Source organism: Leptonotus elevatus, chromosome 9 (assembly GCF_054856555.1).
Source record: "Leptonotus elevatus isolate MCC_2025b chromosome 9, RoL_Lele_1.0, whole genome shotgun sequence".
NCBI classification, from domain to species: Eukaryota; Metazoa; Chordata; class Actinopteri; order Syngnathiformes; family Syngnathidae; genus Leptonotus; species Leptonotus elevatus.
Genome location: NC_141247.1, coordinates 12,945,147 through 12,967,610, shown reverse-complemented (window position 1 = coordinate 12,967,610; position 22,464 = coordinate 12,945,147). Strand labels below are relative to the sequence as shown.

At 40.8% G+C, this 22,464-nt stretch overlaps 2 protein-coding genes across 5 annotated transcripts; both read left to right on the top strand.

Annotated features, from left to right (window-relative positions):
- The first annotated feature begins 227 nt into the window (after positions 1-227).
- On the top strand, positions 228-4,335 carry clp1 (cleavage factor polyribonucleotide kinase subunit 1). The gene is made up of 6 exons (XM_086084987.1): positions 228-310; positions 710-989; positions 1,078-1,185; positions 1,638-1,757; positions 2,571-2,708; positions 3,421-4,335. Exons 2-6 carry the CDS (start codon positions 717-719, stop codon positions 4,105-4,107), a joined length of 1,326 nt encoding a protein of 441 aa, XP_085941113.1. The 5' UTR covers positions 228-310; positions 710-716; the 3' UTR covers positions 4,108-4,335.
- A 1,385-nt stretch (positions 4,336-5,720) lies between these two features.
- Positions 5,721-22,463, top strand: zdhhc5b (zDHHC palmitoyltransferase 5b). Of its 4 annotated transcripts, none has more exons than XR_015095896.1 (13): positions 5,721-5,828; positions 9,807-11,073; positions 11,599-11,720; positions 12,432-12,589; positions 13,507-13,679; positions 13,799-13,901; positions 14,213-14,304; positions 14,426-14,558; positions 15,332-15,440; positions 15,558-15,664; positions 16,419-17,347; positions 19,640-19,815; positions 19,939-22,463. XR_015095896.1 is itself a non-coding variant. In XM_086084092.1 (13 exons), exons 2-12 carry the CDS (start codon positions 10,925-10,927, stop codon positions 17,462-17,464), a joined length of 2,094 nt encoding a protein of 697 aa, XP_085940218.1. In that variant the 5' UTR covers positions 5,721-5,828; positions 9,807-10,924; the 3' UTR covers positions 17,465-17,469; positions 19,640-22,463. The 4 variants fall into 4 exon arrangements, 3 of the variants coding, with proteins under 3 accessions (XP_085940218.1, XP_085940216.1, XP_085940217.1); XM_086084092.1 differs by adding an exon at positions 17,446-17,469 and having other exon boundaries at positions 19,640-22,463; XM_086084090.1 differs by having other exon boundaries at positions 19,640-22,463.
- The last annotated feature ends 1 nt before the right edge of the window (position 22,464 follows it).

Sequence of the window (22,464 nt, the reverse complement as noted above, 5' to 3'; positions counted from 1 at the left end):
GCGTACAGACAACAAGTCCAAAACTACCTAATGGTGCATAAATGTAGACAAAATACTATTGGTGGGCAGTTGATTATAACTATATATTTTTTAGAATGAAAAATTGAGTTAAAAGAGTCTGATATTTTTTTTAATCGAACACGTTAACCAAGTACAGAAAGGTAACATTACATTAAAAAAATTCCCCACACACAATCGCCTCCAATTGGTTGTTTGCATGACGTCATCAACACGCGACCTTCACAAAACCACACTACCGCCACGACAGGGATTTACACCCAAAAACACGTAATAGTTCGTAAATACACATGTAAGTATGGCTTTAATGTATATGAGTGGGTTTATATTTATTTTTGGTTATTGTTGATGCATGGACTTGAAATAATAGGCAATATGTAACGTCAGTGTCGCATTTTTGGGTTTTTAGTTTAGCGGTTAGCAATTGCTTTAGACTCCACACCAGATAAAGTAGTGTTTTTAACAAAAATATCATGCAAAGAAACTTGCATAATGCTCAGGTTGCCATTTTATATGTGTATTGTTTTTCAGTTTATAACAGGCAGGCGTTTGGTCAACATCGTCAAGTTATACTATCTCTAAATTTCTCAAATACAATTAATCACAGCAAAAATAGTTGTGTATCTACGTATTTGATCTCACTCTCTCTCTCTATATATGTTAACACATTTTCAATTTTTCTTATTTTTAGCATTATCATGGCAACAGAAGGAGTAGAAAAGACAAGTGACGATCCATTGCAACCAGGTAAAATCGGCACCAGATTTGACCTGGAGAGGGAGACTGAACTTCGTTTTGAGGTGGAGGCCGGGGAGACCGCAGAGCAGGTTGAGTTGGAACTCCTCACAGGAATGGCAGAGGTGTTTGGCTCAGAATTGAACCGCAACAAGAAGTACACTTTTGGAGCAGGCTCCAAGATTGCAGTATTCACCTGGCAAGGCTGCAGTGTGAACCTATACGGGAAGCCAGAGGTCAGCATGATGATCGCTCTGCTTGGCTCTATGCTTGTGGCCTTTTATCATGCTCAGTATTCTCAGCTTCTTTCTCCCATTGCTTTAGGTGGCTTATGTGTCAAAAGATACTCCCATGCTGCTCTATCTGAACACACATGCTGCGCTGGAACAGATGAGAAAACAGGCCGAGCGGGACAATGAGAGAGGGCCAAGGGTAAGATGAATATCCAGCCATATAAACAAAGCCCTACAAGTGTTTTATACTGTATTACAAAATAAGGAATACATTGGTGTCTTGAAATGTAGTGACTCGACCAATTAGTCGTTCGAGGGTCTAGCTGTCGCTCAGACCCGTGGACAAGTCACATTCAGATAAATTAATGAAGATGGAGATTAAATTAATTACATATGTTGCAAAAGGTATTTATTTAACTATGTTTCTATCAAGTACAATATAGCGTGCTATATTTCGTATTAAATAACACAAACACACTTTTTTTGTGGGGTTGGCTGGAACGAATTAATGGAATTTTGATTTGTTCCAATGGAGAAAGGTGATATGAGGCAAGTGTTTTGAGTGATGCATGTGGTCACAGAATGAATGAAACTATGTCTTTGCTACTCAAAGAGTGGTTTAAGTTTATGTAATCATTTCGTTTTTCCTAGGTGATGGTGGCGGGACCTACAGACGTGGGCAAGTCGACGGTGTGTCGACTCTTACTGAGCTATGCTGTGAGAGTGGGCAGACGGCCCACGCTGGTGGAACTGGATGTCGGCCAGAGCGGGGTATGACGAATAGGGATACACATTACTGTCATTAGTTGAAACATAATATGTTGTTGTGACTGTTGCACCTTCCGGACACACCTATTCTGCGTGAAAAAGGAGCAGCACCATTTTTAAATTTCAGATTCCTTGGCTATGAAAAAACAATACAGTGGAACCTCCAAGTTTCTAGTTAACACAACTTGTTCTGGGGCTGTGGTCAATATTTGTTTATATTTGTAACACTAATTTCCCATTAAAAATAATATAAAATTAAAAGTTTAACTGTTGCCAACATTAAACCTTTAACTATACATGAAAGGTTTTAAGTAACATTATTTAAATTATTCCAAATATTAAAATAAAGTTAACTAGTGTTTAGTAAAACAATGTACAACAAAATTACTCAAAAATGATTGTCACATGACGTAGGTGTTTCCAATAAGGAAGTGAAGATCAAGGATTGCTGAAGGCAAGTCACCTTCGTTAATCGTGCTTTTTAAATTCTTTAATGTCATGCAACTATTTGACTATGTTAACTGCCTTACAGAAAGAACTAAAGAAAAAGGGATTCAGCCTTAACTTTTAGAAATGATCTCTTCTAATTGGAAATTGAAGTTAGTCGTCACATTAAAAAAAGTTGTATTTGACCATTTTTGTCACTAGTATTTTATTATTAATTTTCATTGTATAATCCTTTTCGGCATTCTTCAAGAATTCTGATATTTTATCCGAGAGAGTATGCAGTTTATTCGTTAGTTTTAAACAGTGACATCTTCTCCCTACTGAGATTTCAAAATGTATATCATTTGAAGTACTTAACTTTTTCTCAAGGTGTCAGTGCCAGGGACAGTGGCAGCACTGTGCATCGAGCGTCCAGCAGATGTTGAAGAGGGCTTTTCAGTCCAGGCTCCTTTGGTCTACCACTTTGGCTCAACTTCTCCAGGGACCAACATTAAACTTTACAATAAGGTGAGAACCAGACCAAACATGAGGGTGTTAATTAAAAAGCCAAATCCAAATTTTCTATTGCTGCATTGGCTATACAAAGTCTGCACACCTCTGTTCAAATTTTTTTTTAATGTGTGACATAAAAAAATATACCTTTTGTGTCAACACCAAAGATTTTTTTTATAGTCCTGGTCCCAATTACATTTCGCAAAAACATACATGAAATTTGAAGGAACATTTTATTTTCTGAGTGGTGAAACCAAGGTACAATGTTTTGGCCTTATTTCTGAAAGGTTTGTTTGGCACAAACACAACGATGCTCATCACTAAAAGGGTGGATTTTTTTTTTGTCATAGCAAAGCAAAAAAAAAAAAAAAGTAAGGAAAAGCCTACTTGAATTTCTGAAATGTATTTGTGGTTCATCAGAGGTATCTTATATTGTGGCAGATGTGTGCTGACTCCCACTTAACGTGTTTGAATGTAATTGGTCAAATCTGAACACAGCCACATCCCAGTTATGAGGGTGCGCACATTTATGCAAACCCATCATCACAGTTGTTCATTTTTACTTACCCTCTCAGAAAGATTTATTTTATAAAAACACACACACACACAGAATGAATTGTATATGTTGTAATGGTAGAAAAGGTTTTAAAATGATTTGCCATCATCTCATTTTTCATATCAATTCTGTTCACTCCAATGACCTGAAATATTTGTTATGTCCCACAAGCTGACGTCCTGCCTGGCAGATGTGTTTTCTCAGCGCTGTGAGGTGAACAGGAAAGCCAGCGTCGGCGGCTGTATCATCAACACATGTGGCTGGGTGAAGGGCTCGGGCTACCAGGCTCTGGTCCACTGTGCCTCTGCCTTCGAGGTGGACGTAGTGCTGGTGCTGGACCACGAGAGGCTATACAATGAACTCAAACGAGACCTTCCTCATTTTGTCCGCGTCGTGCTCCTTCCTAAATCAGGGGGAGTGGTCGAGCGTTCCAAAGAGTGCCGGCGCGAGGCTCGTGATGATAAAATCCGGGAATACTTCTACGGTTTCCGCGGAGTGTCCTTCTACCCTTTCTCATTCGAAGTGCGTTTCTGTGATGTCCGCATCTATAAAATCGGGGCACCTTCCATCCCAGACTCGTGCCTGCCATTGGGAATGTCTCAGGATGACACTCAACTGAAGATGGTCCCCGTGACACCAGGAAGAGACCTCACCTACCACGTGCTGAGTGTGAGCAGTGCAGAAGATGGAGACGAGGGGGCAAGAAAGGGAATCGTGGAGAGTCCCGTGTGTGGCTTTATTGTGGTGACCAATGTGGACACACAAGCGCAAGTGATGAAAGTGTTGTCGCCAGCACCCAGACCACTGCCCAGACACACACTTCTCATCATGGACATACGTTTCATGGACACCAAATGAGGTGACACATCCTTGTTTACTTGCGTTTTGGGGCTGATGACACAAAATAATGCAAGTAACTGAATCTGCTGTAATATAGTTTCAATTTTATTTACCAGATTGCATTGTGCTATTTTTGATAAGTGGTATTTAATAGCCTGTTTTCAAATGTTTTTCTTGTCTTATCAGAAATACATTGTTTAAGAATACAAATGTGCATACACTGTTATAAATGAACTTCCCCCTTGACATGTGTACATTACTAATTCATCCATCAATTTTCTGCAACACTTGTCCTCATTTGAGTGGAGGGTGGACTGGAGCCTTAATTGACATTGCGTGAGAGGCAGGGTAGAACCCTGGACTGGAGTAGCCAGACATGTTTTTAGAATGTGAGAGGAAGCCAGAGTACCTGAAGAAAATCCTCACAATCACTGGAGAACAACAACACATGCCAACTCCAAGGAAGCCTGCCGATTTGCTGCATGCACCGTGCTGCTCATAACTAATTCTGATCAGTGTCATAAACATAAAAAAAATATCCTGTATTTTGCCAAGGGCCCTCTTGACAGAACATTCCACATTTGTATTCCTCATGTTTCACCATGTAGAAAGAAAAAAAAAAGCTCTTAGTGTGTGAATATTTTTTCTTTTATGTAATATTTATTATAAATAACCCTCTAAGTACTATGCTGGCTGTTTTCAGACACCTCACTCCCCCCCCCCCCCAACACTAGCTGTGTTAAAATGAAATGGAACTTCCCAAAGTGTTGGAATTTTTGTCCAATTTTTGTTTTTTTTCCATCTTTGGGTCTGTAAAAATACCAGTAATATACTGTTTAAATCAACTGTAAACGGCAACTTTGAATCCAAAAACTACAGTGTGCAAACATTTTTAGTTTTATTTTAGACTGATCACTTGACATTTTTTATATACTGTATCCTTAAACAATTCTTGGACAAATAAGCAGTTTCATGTACCGGTAATAGTTTCAGTTTCTAAAAGAGGAACATGACAAAATTAAAATTTTAAGAAGTGGACGGTCACATGAAGAATCAATTTAAGAAGTGGAAGCTCTCTCTGTCTGAAGACTGCACTGTTAGCAGTAGAAGAGTTTTGATTATTAAAAAATATAATAATAAAATAAAATACACCTCAACAAAAATGACCAAGACAGCCAAGAATAGCTCTGAACTTCAGTTGATTTAGTTGGGACTTACTGCATAAAATCCCTTCCTAACCTCACTTCAACCAAAATAAAATACAATTCCCCGTGGTCTTAAGAAGCAATACTCCATTGCCATTTATGATTTATTATTATTAGCTGTACAAACTTCGTGTACCTTTTCGGGTATTGACTCTAACTTAACCGTGTCTATGTTTTATGTCAATTTATAATTGTACCGTATTGTTATTATATTGAAGTAATAAACATTAAAATATACAAATATATATTTTTTAAATTACCATCTTTTACTATTCGAATTACTACAATTTAGCATACAGGTATTCGAGTAAAATGGAAAAGTGCATAAATATGTTTCTAAACCGTTTCCTATGACCACACCCCCTGGCTTCTGATTGGCTGCTCGCCCCACCTGGGAGGACGACCATACAATGCTCCTTTTCCGGGATTCCGTTGTCGGCCTAGGCGAGCTATGCGGTCTGCTATCGGCTAACAGAGGTTGGACCGAAACTGCTCTCATCCACGAGCAAAATCACTCACTATTTGGCTGTTTAGGTATGTGTGTCTTACATTGTTCAATAATCGCCGTAGATGCTGTTAAATATTTGATGAACGGTGGCAGCGAAAGAGGCGTAGTCGAGAGTGTGAAGGTTTCATTGCTCGTCGGCTAACCCCATTAGCGTTTGCTGTCGCAAAAACTTTCGAGGCAAGGTAAGCGCAACAAATCATTGAGCAGACACTGCGTGAAAAACGCGTTATTTTTGTCATTTGGGATCACACGTAGCGTCGTCGGTTGTTGCATTAATTTGATGTGGTTGATTGCGTTGCTTAATGATGATGTCGAGGACTGTCCTGGCCTGTTCAACGCCAGCTCTCTATTAGGAAAGATCATTGAAACATGGCGCTATGATCTATCATATGGTGTATATTAATATCAGACTGAAAACATCAGAGGGTTATTTGGGCGTCGTTAAGCATTAAACCGATTGAGTTTTGCTCGGCTGGACGCCTGGTGACGTGACCGTTAGCTTCAGCTGTGAATTGTTGCGGTAACATGACGGGCGACGCGGAGATTTTAGGATTAACATCCATTATAGTGCGGGGTTGGGGGGGATTTGGTGTGTGGCAGATGAGATGATTAACAACAGACACTGTGACACTGTCTGTCAGTACGACAGTTTAGCGTTTGTCCCGACTCGGTTGTTCGGAGGAGGGGCGTGTCCAAACGATCAGATTACGCTTGTTCCTCCAGATCCGTTTTCACTGGTTTTCACACTGCATGAACTAGTTTTTCATCTTGCGATGGGGGGACGCTTGCTATGCCCACACAGACGATGACATTGCAAATGAGACGGCATTTAAACACAATACTTAATAAATGATGAATACATCATTTTAAATACATGTCACCAAAACGGAGTCTTGCGTCCTAGTGTGCGTTTGCAGCAATTGTGACGGTCATACGGCATCGCTGCACACTGCTTGTTGGCAGCTCCTCTTCCTTGCTGTTCGTTGAGCAGCCGAATTTTCTTAATAGTTCTTATACTGAATGTCTGCAAAAACGTTGGGAAGACTAGTTGTTATTCGTGTTTTCAGAGAAAGTAATGATGTGGTGCTTGTAAATTGTTTATTTATGACGTTACAATTTACAAGCAATGTAAGAAATGGATTGTGGATGGAAACCAGCGTGCCACTATAAATCTAATTTAGAAGGTAACCAAAAGGATCCTAATTATTAATACATCTGAACAATAAATTATGGTAAATAAAATTAAAACGTATTTTTCATTGTGTGTTAATGTTTTAATCGTTTCCTAATGTGGCAAGGTTTCTGAACGTCTTTGAGAAAAAAAGTCTTCCTGTAAGGCGCTTGTCAAAGTTCTGCTTCTGTTAGGTGTCCCAAAGTGAATGAATACGTAATATAATACATAATGACTGTTGACAATTCAGAACATCCGGATATTTCTGATATTTCCACACCTTATACGGTGAAAACAACCGGCGTATTGTGTTGCTTTTGCCTGAGATAGAGATATAAATATGGTTATTATAACTCGGTTTGTAATGTCGCGGTCCGTTTCGCCCCCGCACTTTGCAACTCGGATTTCTGAGTTCATGTACTCTTCCTGGTTTGAAGTCGGAAAAGCCGACTTCCCACCTTCCCCTTGTCCTTGAATGCATCAGACCACCGTTTGGATTTGTGACATAAGGTCGGAATTATCAATTGTGGATGGAATTTGTATTGTAAATTAATTGTCAAGAAAGTTGTCTGCTGCTAAATTTTGCTATGAAAGCAGTAGAACACCCAATTGTTTTAATTTCAAAACAAAACTACCCATAGAACAGGGGTGTCAAACTCATATTAGCTCAAGGGCCACACGGAGGAAAATATATTACCAAGCGGGTCGGGTTGGTAAAATCATGGTATATAACTTAAAAACAAATGGCGTCAATTATACGCAAATTTTTGCTTTTTGTGGGTTAGCCTTACATTACGGGGCGCAACTGTAATTACATTGTTACAAAAAATAGCACAAATGCAAATGGAAGCAGCAACATCTGCCTGTATGAGTTCCGGCCGTGTTGTACCTACCCGTTTTGCATAAATATTGCTTGTTAGTTAAAATGTTAACTAAAATATGCATGGGAAGTCTGCGGATAAACCAGCTAAGTTAAGGGTTATTTAAATGATGAGTCACGGCACAGGAGAAAAAGATTGTAATCGTAAAAATACAAACGTATCTTGGAATCAGTTGTCTTCGAAGTTCAAAGTGCCTTTCAGAGCATCTTATTCAGGAACTGAAGATGAACATACAGGAACTGCACAAACAAAAAGGAACATCTTGGCACTGATCTGTTCTTTTAGGAATCATAGTTTGTCTTTTTCGGGAAATAAAGTATGCAGACCAAACCAACCAAAACCGTTTTAATTACTGTAGAGGTGTTCTAAGGATTTTATGCTGCTGATTCCGATGATCAGTGAGTAAGATCGGCCGATTCCGATACTGATTACGTGAATTGGCGTTTACAATTTTCAATTTTAGAGCTACTCGCTAACGATTATTTATTTACTACTCAATTAATCTGTCAATTACTTTCTCAATTGATGAATCAGATTTCTATTGGTCTGAAATGTGCGGCGTAAAAGAGGGAGGCATCGCTGTACTGCGCACAGGCTAGTGACTAGTCTATAGTTGACTGCAGGCTGCAAAGTATAAGCAGTAGGTGATGTTTTTTTTGTTTTTGATTTTTTGTGATCGGCCGTAATCAGCCAATCACGATCCGTGGCCGATCGGAGCAACACTAGTTTTAACAGTCTGGGTTAATTATGTATAGTATAAAGCAATCCAACCTAGGATTTGACATTAAGACAAAACACATCATAGTCTGTCACTAACCTAAAATATAGAAATATTACAGTAAATTTTAGAGATGTTTTAAAAAAAAAAATCGATTTGGCAATATATTGCGATGTTATATGAAATAATCATCAAAATGTCTTACTTAGGGTTAGGTTTCACACTTTAAAGCATGGAAGAATGTTATATTAATGGAACACTAAGCCTTTTTTTTTCCAAACACTATTATGTTTATTGTATATACAGTACTGTGTGTTTATGACTTTGGCATTGAAGCCTCGCAACCAGGAAATGGGCGTGTGCAACGGTTGCTTTGTCATCTGTTTGTTCTTTGGCACAATAAAGTTAAAGCTGCAATATGGAACTTTTTTCCCCCAAAATAACTTTACAATAAGCTTTTTATTTGACCATTTATGACTGAAATGCCTTCTAATTAGTAGATTAACACCTTACTCCTGCAAGCCTCTGGCCAATAGTTTTCAGACTGGATTTGGGTTAGAATTTCCCGCGCCCTGTCTGCGGATGTGATTTAATGTGCGTGTTGTGTATGTGTAGTTTCATTTTTCGTCAGCGGGTGGCAGTAGCAAATCGAAATGGAATATTCTACCTTCAGTAGCTTCATAAAAAGAAAAAAGAAAAAGAAGCTGTTTCTTCTTTGGTTGTTGCTTCGGGTCTTTTCGCTGCACTGTTGTTGATATAGCGCCTCCATAATGGCGCAATGCTGCAACTGCAGTTAAACGCGTTGCTGCTGAGCTCAAACAACGCAGCTGGAGCCGAGCGCAGTGTTGAGCGATATCAGTCGCTCAGGCTGGAGGTGGCCACCTCCCAATTTTGTAGGAAAAACCCTGTGAGCATACCTTCTTTCTTCTACCACTTTTGGATCCAGGCCCGCCAGTTAGTCACTGCTTTAGCTGCTCAGTCAGCTGACGTATCACAATCTTCATCATGAAACGGTTATGCTGTGACCTCTGAAATTTTCTTTGACTTTAGAGATCTATTTTTCCAGGAAATTGTACAGTACTGTATTAGCTACTTTCTAGTAAAATCGCACCCCTTTTTAAAGGCCTCTTTTGTTTGACCAACATCATGTTACTGCGCAATATAAATAAGGGCAGCACATCGAGACAGATACCCATTCATATTCACAGTGACGTGTTTTTTCTCCCCCCCACAGGGGCTTCCTTCAATCTGCCATCACAAGGTGTGGAGGAATAACATCACGGGGACAAGCTATATAAGGACTAACATGCTTTCGACTATGTAACGGCCATGTTGCAAATGGCTGCGTTTCAAAGCTGCACAATGGGAGAGGAGGTCTATGTGCAGAGAATGTGGAGGTGGGAGAGGTTTCTACATCCAGGCCTGGACAAGTGCAGTGACACCGCAGTAACGTGCGCAGGGCTGCTTTTTGGAATGAGTTGATTTCATTTTTTCTTTCGTTTCCCCTCCTGTTGCCACATTGACACACAAACTGACGGCAGTGCTCTCAAAGGATCCGGCATGGACTTGGCTCGAATTTGATAAGGTTCGAGAAGCGGCTGCACCATTTTACCAACCTTCCAAAGACACCTTTTGGAGTTCACTTTGGACTTTACTGCATTTGTATATCGCTGGTGACAATTGGAGAGCGTGGAATCGTCCCGCTTGCAGCCATCAGCCATCCTCAGCTTCTTGCACCCACCCAGTGCCTAAATAAGCCCCCTCGGGACAATCACACCCATTGCCTGTTTTCCTCCATGTGCGTCTGCTCTCCGCCTGCTGGTCCTTCATCCGCTTAATCTTTCATTTGATGCTCCCTTACTTTTGAGATTTGCTTTTGATTTTCTTCCCAAGCCAGATAATCAGAGCTCAAGCACAACAATTTTCAAATCATTTGCAGGCGTCTTAAGAGCGCGCTTTTGTATGCACGAGCAGGGGCGTTACAGTTGAGACTTAATTACCTTCTTGCACCAAACACAGCACCAGTGAAGCCATACAAAAATTGAGTTTCCTATACATATTTTTGTATCGCGTTGCTCCTGCTTTTTTATGCTTAAATTATAATTCTGCATAGACAATTTTATATTTACATACTATAAACATGCAAGTGGAGCTGTATATTGCTATATGATTTCAAAGAGTATATATTTGAGTCCATTCATATGCTGCTTTGCTTTGGGTCAACCCATGGCCTCTCTCAAACATAGGGTACACCATATTTGTCCTATTAACTGGTAGAACAGCCTTTGACGCAGCTCGACAGTAGATAGCTACCTCTCCCGTCTTGGTCTTCCTCCCGTTGCTCCATCTCTGATGCCGGGCTTCAGCACTGGGGGTGTTGGGGGAGGAGTGGGTGGCCAGGTTTCTGCTCCTCCCCGCCCTTTTCGACCCAGCCGATATGTCCCGGTGTCTGCAGCCACCACCTTCCTGGTCGGATCCACCACGCTCTTCTTCTGCTTCACGTGAGTCTCTCGTCGGCGTAAATCAAACGATGCTCTGTGTAATATAAAATATCATATTCACTGCATAGGAATGTGCTTTAAAACGGAATATGTGTGTGTGCGTGTGTGACACGTAGTTTTTCATATTTGGGCCCACGAAATGTCGACGGCGCTGTTTAACTTCTTATGCTGCCGACTCATAATGGAGCTAGGTGCAGCAAGAAAGCAAAAACTGGTTTTGGAATTTTTTTTCTAATCATATTTGGAAGAACCATTTACATAATACTGTGGGCTACTGGTTAGCACGTCGTCGTCCGTGAGTCGAGATTCAAACCCAGGCCCCTCCTGTGTGGCGTTTGCATGTTCCCCCTTTGCTTGTGTGGATTTCCTCCTGGTTAGTTGTCTCTGCTGATAATTGATTTTTATAATGCCTTTTATATTCTTAATTAATGGCCTGTACAGTGATAAAAGAATGACTGATAATTTCAGGGAAATGTTGTTTTGTTGTGTTGTGACGAAGTATTTTCTCACTCTTATTCCTCATAGTTGTCCGTGGTTGTACGAGTATTTCTCCCCCGTCATTCCCATTTATATAGCCGTGATCTTCCTCTTCACGCTGGCCAACTTCTGTATGGCTACATTCATGGATCCGGGAGTCTTCCCTCGAGGTAAATGCAAGTTAGAATTTTTCAGCTAAGTTCAAGAAGAAGTCAACAATAATATGTTCTATGCAGCCCCACTAGTCTAAATACAGTATTCTGGTTAATATTGTGTTGTGAATATGAGTTAAGCAACAAAATCCAGCAGTTTTTATCAATAACAGAAGGCGGCCATTTTACCATTTGCTGTCTGCTGAAGATGACATCAAGGTTGCTCAGGTGTCAGGTAACAACCAATCACAGCGCAGCTTCAGAAAACAGGTGAGGTCTGATTGGTTGTTACCTGAGCCCTGAGCAACATTGATGTCATCTTCAGTCGACAGCAAGTGGCAAAATGGCCGCCCCCCTGAGATGGATAAAAACGGCTGGATTTTGCTTCATCACTCATATTCCAAAAATATTAATCAGAATGTCATGTTTAGACTAGTGAAGTCACATATAACATATTATTGTCAAGAAATGTTTACACAGTTGACGTCCGCATTAACGAGGGTCACAGGTGGATACAAACAAATGTGCTTTACTGTCTACAAACAAAACACGGTCATACTACATAAATGCTTAAGCTCAACTAGAATATAATTGGGCTACTTGTGTAGTTGTTTCTGGCTCAGATGTATACATGATGTTGTGAAAAATCCATTTCTGTATGCTTTAAGCAGTTTTCCTTTGGGTGTATATACACAATGATCTCAAATGTTTTTATTTTATATATGATAGCGGAGGAGGATGAGGACAAAGAGGATGATTTCCGTGCTCCGCTCTACAAGACGGTGGAGATCAAAGGCATCCAGGTGCGCATGAAGTGGTGCTCCACCTGTCGCTTCTACCGACCCCCGCGCTGCTCACATTGCTCGGTCTGCGACAACTGTGTGGAGGTATGTGTACTGTACACAACGCATTTGACTAGCTTGGACTAAATTCCCCACCTAATTAGGTGTGTATTAAAAAAAAAAAGGCTAAAAGAGTTTGCGCTACACTGTACATTAAACCCTGTTATTGTGGGGATGCGGTCCAGTCCCACCTGTGATCAGTGATATAGGATAAAAAAAAGTTGAAAGTATTTAATATGTCACCTTTTCTCTCAGGTAATATATATCCATATAGGTGCTATTGACATGAACTTTTAATCAGATGTTGGGAACAACCTAAGTAATCCGAGACAAAACTCTGATTGTTTTAATACTCTAATATTGACTAATTCACTGCCATAAATTCATAAAATAAAAAAAGATTATTAAAAATTAGGGGCAAGCGGCGATTAAATGTTTTTAATTGTAATTAATTACATGACTTCACTAGTTAACTCACAATTAATCACAAATTCTATATGTTCTAAATGTACAATAAAACAATTCTAGGTTTTCATACTCTTGTTAACAGAAGTGGATTTTTTTTTTTTAACTAATAGAAATGGTTCAAATGAATTTTTGACGTTTATAGCCGTCAACGGCAGTGAATAAATAAAAAAATAAAAAAATATGAAAGAAAATTCGGGGCGTCAGGCGATTAAAGTTTTTAATCGTAATTAATCACATGACTTCACTAGTTAACTCGCGATTAATCACAAATTGTATGTACAAAACTAAATGTACAATAAAAAAATCTAGATTTTCAACAAAAGTGGAAAAAAATGTTAAACTAATAGAAATAGTTCAAATGATTATTTTTTTTACGTTTATAGCCGTCAATGGCAGCTAATGAGTTAATAGTTCATTTATTCATATTCAAGTGTATAAGTTTGACTTGTCGTTGATTCCTGGTCCTACTCAATTCTCCTGTGTGCTCTCGTCAGGATTTTGACCACCACTGTCCATGGGTGAATAACTGCATTGGTCGGCGGAACTATCGCTACTTCTTCCTCTTCCTGCTGTCACTCACCACCCACATCGTGGACATTTTTGGCTTTGGCCTCGTTTATGTGCTGCACCACCGCCAGGAACTCGACACGCCACATGCTGCAGTGACGTATCCTTTCACTCTGTGCCCAAGATGCAAATGACGGCACTCTTTCCTGATTGTTTTTTTCTTCTTCTCATATTTGCCTTTGTGGCTTTGGTATGTTTCCTTAGCTTCTGTTCCACCAGTATGGCTGTGATGTGTGTTGCTGGTCTGTTTTTTGTCCCAGTTGCTGGCCTAACTGGGTTCCATATTGTGCTTGTGGCTAGAGGTCGCACTACAAATGAGCAGGTATGTGCAAGTAGACCATTTCTTTGTGTGTGTGTTATTTTAAAAAAATAAAAAAAATGTATACTGCAGATTAGTGATGCGAAAATGAAGCTTCATGAAGCACTTCGCTTTTTTTTTTTTTTTTTTTTTAAACTCTTCTAGCTGCAGTGTTCTTGGTTTGAACATAAAGATAAAGTGCCATGAAAATTAACTACATTTCCACTGCCGAAAGTCTAAAAATATGCTTCATGAAGCTTCATTACTTCACTATAGCAGATAAAACACATACATAATGATGTATTTTTCCTCCTTCTGTCTTCCGCACTCTTTAGGTGACAGGAAAGTTTCGTGGAGGCGTTAACCCCTTCACCAACGGCTGCAAGAGGAATATTTCGCATGTACTTTGCAGCTCACTGGCACCCAGGTCAGTGTTCGCTCATCTTTCAAAAAAGCCTCTTCGACTCATTTCTTCTCTCGTTTTTCTATCGAGTCGAAATTTGAATAAATAATGAGTTACAAATTGCGTTGACGTGTCTTTTATTTAGATATACGGGTCGTTCCCGGAAGCCTCAGACTGTCGAAATACAGCCCCCCTTCCTCAGGCCGTCTCTCACGGAGGCACAGCTCGAAGCCAAGGTCCTGGACAATGGCATCCAGAATGATCGACACAGCACAAGAGTAAGATCTGTGAACACCCTATCTATGCAGTAGTAACATTACCTTGACTTACAAGTGACTGGACTTGAGAATTTTTCAAGATACAAGCAGTCGCTGGGCCAATTTTTTTTTCTTTTTAAAAATGTATTTATTTATTTGGCTTGTGAGGAATAATTTAATATACAAGTGCTTAGATGACAAACTTCAAAAAGACGCAGTTCTTCAATTCTTCAAAAAAAGTAGCCAAGTGGGCTGCTTCAAGCCGGTTATTGCCATTCCCAGTGGAAGATTACTGTCAAACTAAGCATAAAGCAAAGAGAATTGTCTCCGTGCATGCGCATTTCCACGTTTAGCATAAGTTAACTTTTGTTTGGCAGAGTCAGACTTATTAAAGTTCATTGGCTGTGTACGAGAATGAAAGTTACTGTGAATGACGTATTAGCTTTAGAACTGCTGAAGTCATCAATCCATATCAGATTTATTTTTATTTTTTTTAAATACTCAACTTTTATTTTTAGAATACCTTAAAAACAACTAACTACAGCTGTACATAAAGATTGAACATTAATAGAAAACCTTTATTGTCACTGTATGGTGCAGATGTGACAAAACTGGGGTTCTGAAAAAAATAAAACACAAGAAATGAGTAATAAAATAATAATAATAATGATGATGACTATTTTCAGCAGGGCTCTGTCCCTATCACGCACCAATAGTGGTTCAACTGTTTTATGAACTCTGGAAAGAGTCACATATAACAACATGGTGATTTGTCTTTGTGCTTGTCATTTCAGTCAAAGAGTAGTTTGGATCAAATGGAGAGCCAGTCGGCAGACACGGAACCTCCGCCTCCCCCGAAGCCTGAGCTTCGTTACCCCGGGCTGCCTCGCGGTGACGCTGAGGGTAAGGCACGCACGCACGCACGCACGCACGCACGCACGCACGCACGCACGCACGTCGTCTCAAAGTTGAGATTGTTTTCATTCCTAATCGCATGCTCACCACTTATCTGAATTGTAGAAAGCAGCTTGTTGACAGAAGGTGTGCCCGCGCAGTCCATGTTCAAGTATCGACCTGCATACAACAGCCCAGGAAGGAACCACAGTGCCCACACACATGCCGGCAAGGTAGTCTTTTCATACATGCTGATACTGTATTATAAGGGTAGTGGAACGTTTTTAATACCAATCTAAGCCTGCGATTTAACTTAAGAAGTTAAATCGGATAGAAAATACTCTCATTAGGAAAGCCGAGCTCCCCCTGCATTTACCTTCTACTTATGATGTATTCCCAAATGCTTTGGAAACTTTTGCTCCCGCCTTTCTGATATCCTTTGTGGTTAACGCCAAGCCCCTCTTTTTTTTGTTTTGTTTTGTACTTGAAATTGATCATTCAGTGGCCATCGGTTGATCAGTAAGTCCTCAGCAAGTGTCATGTGTGTTTCCCCTTTGCCAGTCTGTGTGTTGGAGTGGATCTTACCCCCCCCCCCCCCTTAAAGTGCAATGACTGGAATGTGAAGTCGACGTTCTGTGTATTTCCATTTCTGTCTTTGACGTGCAGCGTCAGTGCCTGTTCAAACCAGTCAATGTTTCCAATGCTGTAGTGTGATGATGGAGTAGAGCACAGATTAAAGCATCCCCCCCTCCCACGCCCTCCCCCCCTTCGTCCACCATCACTCTTTTATTCCTGTTGGAATCTGTCGGACGAACTGTGTTTCTGTACTGCCTCTGCAAATTTTCCTGTGGTAACATGGGGACTTCTTGGTCTTTCTTCATCCTCTCTTCACTCATCATCCTCATCACCCCCCCCCCCCCCTCTCTCCTGTGTACACCTCCCCCCGCTGTCCGTATATCTGTCTCTCCTCCTCTCTGCTCTCCTCAGGTGATCCGCGGGGAGAGTCTCGACTCTCCGTCTCCCTCTATTCTTCACTCCAGCCGCCATCCCAGTTACCGTTCGGAACCGAGCAGCCTGGACGGGGCCACGGTGGTGGTGGGTGGCGCGGGGCCGTTCAGGGGGGGAGGGGAGAGGGGCGAGGGCCCCGGAGGCTTAGGCAGGACTGTCGGCGGGGTGTCGGGGGGCATGTCGGGTTACTCCCTGACCGGGCGCTCCCACACTTCGTACCCATCCTCTCTGGTTCTGTCCATTGGCGGCTCCCACTCCTCCAGCTTGCGCTCGGCGCACATGGCACACAATCCTCTGGCCACCCTCCAGTCAGAAGGTACTACAGACACCAGCTACAAAAGTCTGGCGAACCAGACCCCCCGCAACGGCAGCCTGTCCTACGACAGCCTGCTCACGCCATCCGATAGCCCCGAGTTTGAGTCCGCCGCCCACGAGTTGTCGCCGCAGAAGCCTCGCGCTCCGTTCCTCGCCACGATCAGAGGCCAGCCTGAAGCGGTGTCCCCCGGTTCGCCGCTGCAGGGCTACACGTCGCCCTTCCTCTCAGCTCAGCTCAGCCAGCAGAGGGAGGGCCATCTGCTCCAGGGCTCCGCCACTTTCTCCTCCCCCCACAGAGCCTACCTGCGTGCCGTCAGCCCGCCCCCTCTCTCCGGGCCTCCCGAGATGCTGCACCTGCTACAGCATAACCACGACTCCTCCTCCACCTCCTCCTCCAGAGTTCCCCGTAACTCTGTGTCGTCGTCGTCCTCCCCGGGGGCTCGCTCGCCAGAGCCTCCTGTCTCCCCGCCGCCTCGCGGCCTCTCCCTGGGCAAGTCCCAGTCGTACACTGGAGAGGCGGGGCCACAGCACAAGTTTCGGGCTGCGGTGGCACTGGGAGGGGGAGGAGTTGGAGGAGGGCATCAGGCTCCACAGTGAGTAACGCTACGTCGTCATCGCCACGCTTAGCCTGCTCCTCTTCCTTTTCCCTTTCTTCCTAATCTTCCTCTTCTTCCTCCCTACTTTGTGTCAGCCATCCTCTTCCTCCCTGATCTGTGTGAGTCTTCCTTTTCCTCCTCTAGTTTCCAGACAGATAATTAGTGTAAGGAGCATGCCGGCATGCGCTCGTTTTCACCCAGTAGCCTTTTTCTTTTGTCGTCCCATTTAAAGCCTGTAGGTCTTTGAAGTTTAATAGGAGAGAAACCTTATATTAATAGTAAGCTGTGTTTGGAATCACTCCCTATCCACTATATCGGGTTCTCACGCTTGTTACACCAAGTTCAACCTAAAAAAAAATACTTGGTTCTGCATGCACCAACATTAAAATACAGGTCTTTATGTAGCATGTTAATTAAAAAATAAAAGAAAAAAACAGCAATCTGCTGCTATGTTTATTTCCAAACTACAAAGTGCACCTGATTAAAAGCCGCAATAGCTAAATTTACCCATAAAAATAAATTTGCTTTGTTAGCCGTGTTATTATCCATGTTTTAAAATAGAATAGTGTATTTGCAAAATGAAGAGATCACACAGATGTTTTTTATCCCGAAATTTTGAATGATCTAAACATCAGTTAACCTTTTTTTTTTCCAAACAATGCAGAACACAGCAAGTTGTATTGTGTAGCCTCCCATTAGCAGTCACTGATTGCTATCTTTATGTTCCTCCTTCAGCTCTACTGTATTGTATAAAAAAGAAAAGAAAAAGATGAAGCCACTATAACAATGCATAGTTTGAACATTTAATCTGTCATTCTTTGTGAATCACATTTTGAAATACTGCTCTATAAAGTGCTATATAAATCAAGTCGGCCATTTTGTAGTGCTGTTCGAATGAATAGTGAGTATTGGTTATCCCGTATATAGTGACTTCAATGTATTTGAAAATACTTTTTAAAATAAAATAAAATAAAAACAATGCTAGTACGAGTACACAACTCTTGAGCAGTCATTGATACCAATGCTAAGTACCAGAGATGTAACGATATCCAAACATCACGATACAATATCACGATATGAAGGTCACGATAAGATAATTATCACAAAACTGTGGGGAGGTTTGCGATATACAAAAAGGTCACAATATTGTAAAAAAGAAAAAAATGAGCACATACAAAAAAAACACAATATTGTGCGTCTGTACATAACAGCAATGCATATAAACGACTTACAATCTCTAATAACACTTAATATTGAGGCATTTACTTGCTAATGCATGCACACATCTCGTTCCTCCACATATTGACTTGGTTCACAAACATATTACGTCCCCCTTCATCTGACCATTAGCATTCATTTTAAAGATAGAAGGGCCAAAACATGCCTTGTGAAAATTAAACGGCACAAAAAATAAATAGCCACCAGAGGGTGCTGTAACTGCACAAATGGAAATCAACCGTTTTTTGTTTGTTTTTTTCAAACAGATGTGCTGCTTTTAATATCGTGACATGACGCCGCCGATATTGTGGCAGTTTTAATATTGCGATATCATAATAATGCCGTTATCGTTACGTCCCTACTAAGTACCAATACCACTAGTACTGATACATAAAAATCCCCCCACCCCCAAACAAACAAATAAATAAAGAAAGACTTGGATATATATATCCCAGTATAGCACCAATATAGCATTTTCCTAAAAAAATTATGAAATGAATGGCAATTTTCTATTGTAATTTCACATTTTGGCTGTACCAATACCATGGTATCGCCCGATACGATGCCTTGTACCGGTACTTGCCCATCCTGAGTAACAATGCATAGTTAGAACATTTGCTGTAATTTCGTCATTCCTTGTGTATCACATTTTGAAACTACAGCATGATAGTGCTGTGCAAATGAAGTCTGCCATTTTGTAGTGCAGTTCAAATATTATCCCATGATTCAATTGGCTGATGAGGGCAGCCACGATATAATGCACATTTATAGTGCTTTATTTGTGTTTTTTTTAAATACACAACAATAGAATGTTATTGTAATTGTAATTATTTGTTCAAAATTATTTACAGAAAGGTCCACTACCGCTTCAGGAGTGCTCTAAAATAAATTTTCATTCAAGTGTCGGGAACCATATTGTCGTCTATATACAGATCCCTATATAGTGATTTGGGAATAAGTGAATGATTCCGAACGCAGCCTTAGTGTTATTTTCTGCTGGATGTTATTTCCAAAATAGCACCTCTCACCTTCATTTGTCTTTCTCCCTCCTCCCGATGGCTCTTCCATCAGGTCGTCCTCTCGCACAATCTTGGCCAATCACACAACATCTAAACAAGGGGGCGGAGTGAAGAAGGTGACGGGTGTCGGAGGGACCACTTACGAGATATCGGTTTGAGTGACAGGCGGCCTATTCCATTGAGGAGGAGAAAAGAAAAGCCACTGGACAACTTCCACTTGTCTCTTCTGTGAGCTGGATTTTATTCACGACTGCAGAGCCAAAAGCGCCGCTGCGTGCGCACCTGCCTGCTCGGCACCGGCTGGCCTTTTCGATCCGAACGACGACTGCAACATGGCTCTTGTTTCCACAGGCACGGAGCGTTTGGAGGCTGTTTCATCGAGGACAGAACCTGCACGGATACGGTTTGACGTGGTTAAATTAGGACAGTATTTTTTGAGACTTGAGGTTGGCCTATTGGATTTAAGGAGGATTTATGAGTGTTGACCAATGAGGACTTTCTTGTTTATGGACCACACATCCTGTCGAGTGAAAAGCATTGAGAGCGTCCAACCTATAAAACACAGTATCATTTTAGTTTTATAAGTCCTCGTTTTTAAATATGCTTTTATATAAATGTGTAAGATCTTACAGATTATTAATGGGTCCTGTCGTCAGGTGGTGAAGATGACTTATCGATGAGGGTGGCAAATGTACAATGTGTATAATTGTTTATTTTTAATTACAAATGTGTTGCCTGTTTATAATTGACGGCTGCATCAGCCACTCGTGAGCTCTTGCCGAAATCGTCGTGATCCAAAGAGTCGACCTCGGACGTGGCAAACAATTGAGCTTTATTTTCGAAAAGCCACAGAAAAATGTGGAGTGGAACGCATCTTCGTTGAATGTACCTGTGTAATGTTTTTGTGCTTGAGGCGTTATGCAAAATCCGTTTTGTAGCTTTAAGATCATCGTCTGTCTTGTTTCCGACGCTAGCAGAACTGTTTTGATCCTTTTCACGGGTGACCAGCCAGTTAGGGGGAGCGAGGGATGGGCTTATTTATTTCATCAGACACAAAAAGAAAAGTTGTAGTTCAAAGCAAAACATGTCAAAACAGTCGCTTTTGGTTGTTTTTAAGGCTTGGATACGTTTTAAAGAATGAAATATACCAGGGATGCACCGAAAATGTAGCCGCCAAAAATGGCCCAAACATACGTTGTGAGTTTCGCTCTAAAATATTTTTGTTACAGAAACAACACGGTCACAATAGCATGTTGTGCATAAAAAAATATATATTTAAATCAAACATTATGGTCAGGCACAGCAGTGGCATTTTCATCACTGCGGATTGTTCAGGGTACTTTTACAGAGCTGTCAAATGTTACGGATCATTCATATTATGTTATGGAATTCGCTTAATGCTAACTCGTTACGCCTGTAACACTGATTGTTCATGATATTTGAAAAATATATATACGTTCCAAAGACATGCATGGCAGGTAAATTAAGCGCTCTGAATTGTCCCTATGTGAGACTGTGCCCTGCGATTGGCTGGTAACCAGTTCAGGGGGTGTACCCCGCCGACTGCCCGAAGCCGGCTGGGATTGGCTCTAGCACCCCCGCAACACTTGTGAGGAATAAGTTGTTTAGAAAATGGATGGCAATTGGCAAGGTAGCCTGAGGTGACACTGCCACCTGTGGGTGACATTTAGGTTATCGCACATCATGACCGAAGGAACCAAGGAGCTCGCACTACAAATTTAGCTAAGTGCAGGATATGATCCAATGGAAGATTTTTCAGTATTTTAAGGTATGATTTGTTTTTCTGTTTCAGATTTTAGCCTTGGTTTTCTCATATTCGGTGCCGGCCAAAAATGTCAATTTCGGTGCATCGCTAGAATATACAGTATAGTTCGCAATGCAAATTTTGATATATTTTTCTTAAGATCATTTATAGTGAAGCAAAGCAAATGTTTGCTCTTTTTTTATGTTGGTATTTTCCCCCCGACATTGTGTATAGCAGGTCTGATTTATTTTAGACCCTCAACATTATCTACGAGGTACAAGTGACTTGAAAACTAACAGATGAATTGTCAAAATTATTCATTAATAGATTCAAATCAACGAGTAATCGATTGGAGGCTTTGTTTTTTGAAGTTACCCAAATCAGTAATTATTTATGTAGCCTTTCATGAAAGCAGACTGTTTTTTTGTTTTTGTTTTTAAATTGACATTTGCGAACACCTGCTTTTACTTTGGAAAACAATAACCAAATCAGTAACTGAATCTGTTTTACAGAAAACAGGCTAGTGTATCACTTCCTCGTACAATGTTGCACTAAAGGGGATACCAAATAAACATTAATTGATTTACAAACAGTAATAAGGGGAGAAAAAAATGGATAATGTGAGTTCATGTTTGTACCAATTAGCATTACAATAAAAAAAATTATATATATATATATATATATATAGCGTGTATGGGGGAAAATATCTTCTTTTTTTTTTACCTATTGACATTTTCAATTCTGCCAGGCTGTGTCTTCATCATGCATGTGATTCTCGTTCATGCCGATTGTTTCCCTGGTGCGCAAACATGAATTTTTTTTGTACACCTTCCCAATTGCGTCAACATTTATGGCACAAATAGCTGAGAAAGAGATTAGCAAACCTGTGTTACTTTCTTCCTGCTCTGGCCGAGGATGACGCCCGCTGAACAATTGAAACCTGTGTGAGTATGTTGACAATACTTAATTGTGAGAATAAATATTGCTCATGTGGGATTGGAACGAGTTTCACAAATATCTGTAACACATTAAGAATTTTCCAAAATGGCCTTATCAAGACTTTTTGAAGATATCTTCTCAGAATAAAAAGGTCAAATTGATGAAACATAAAG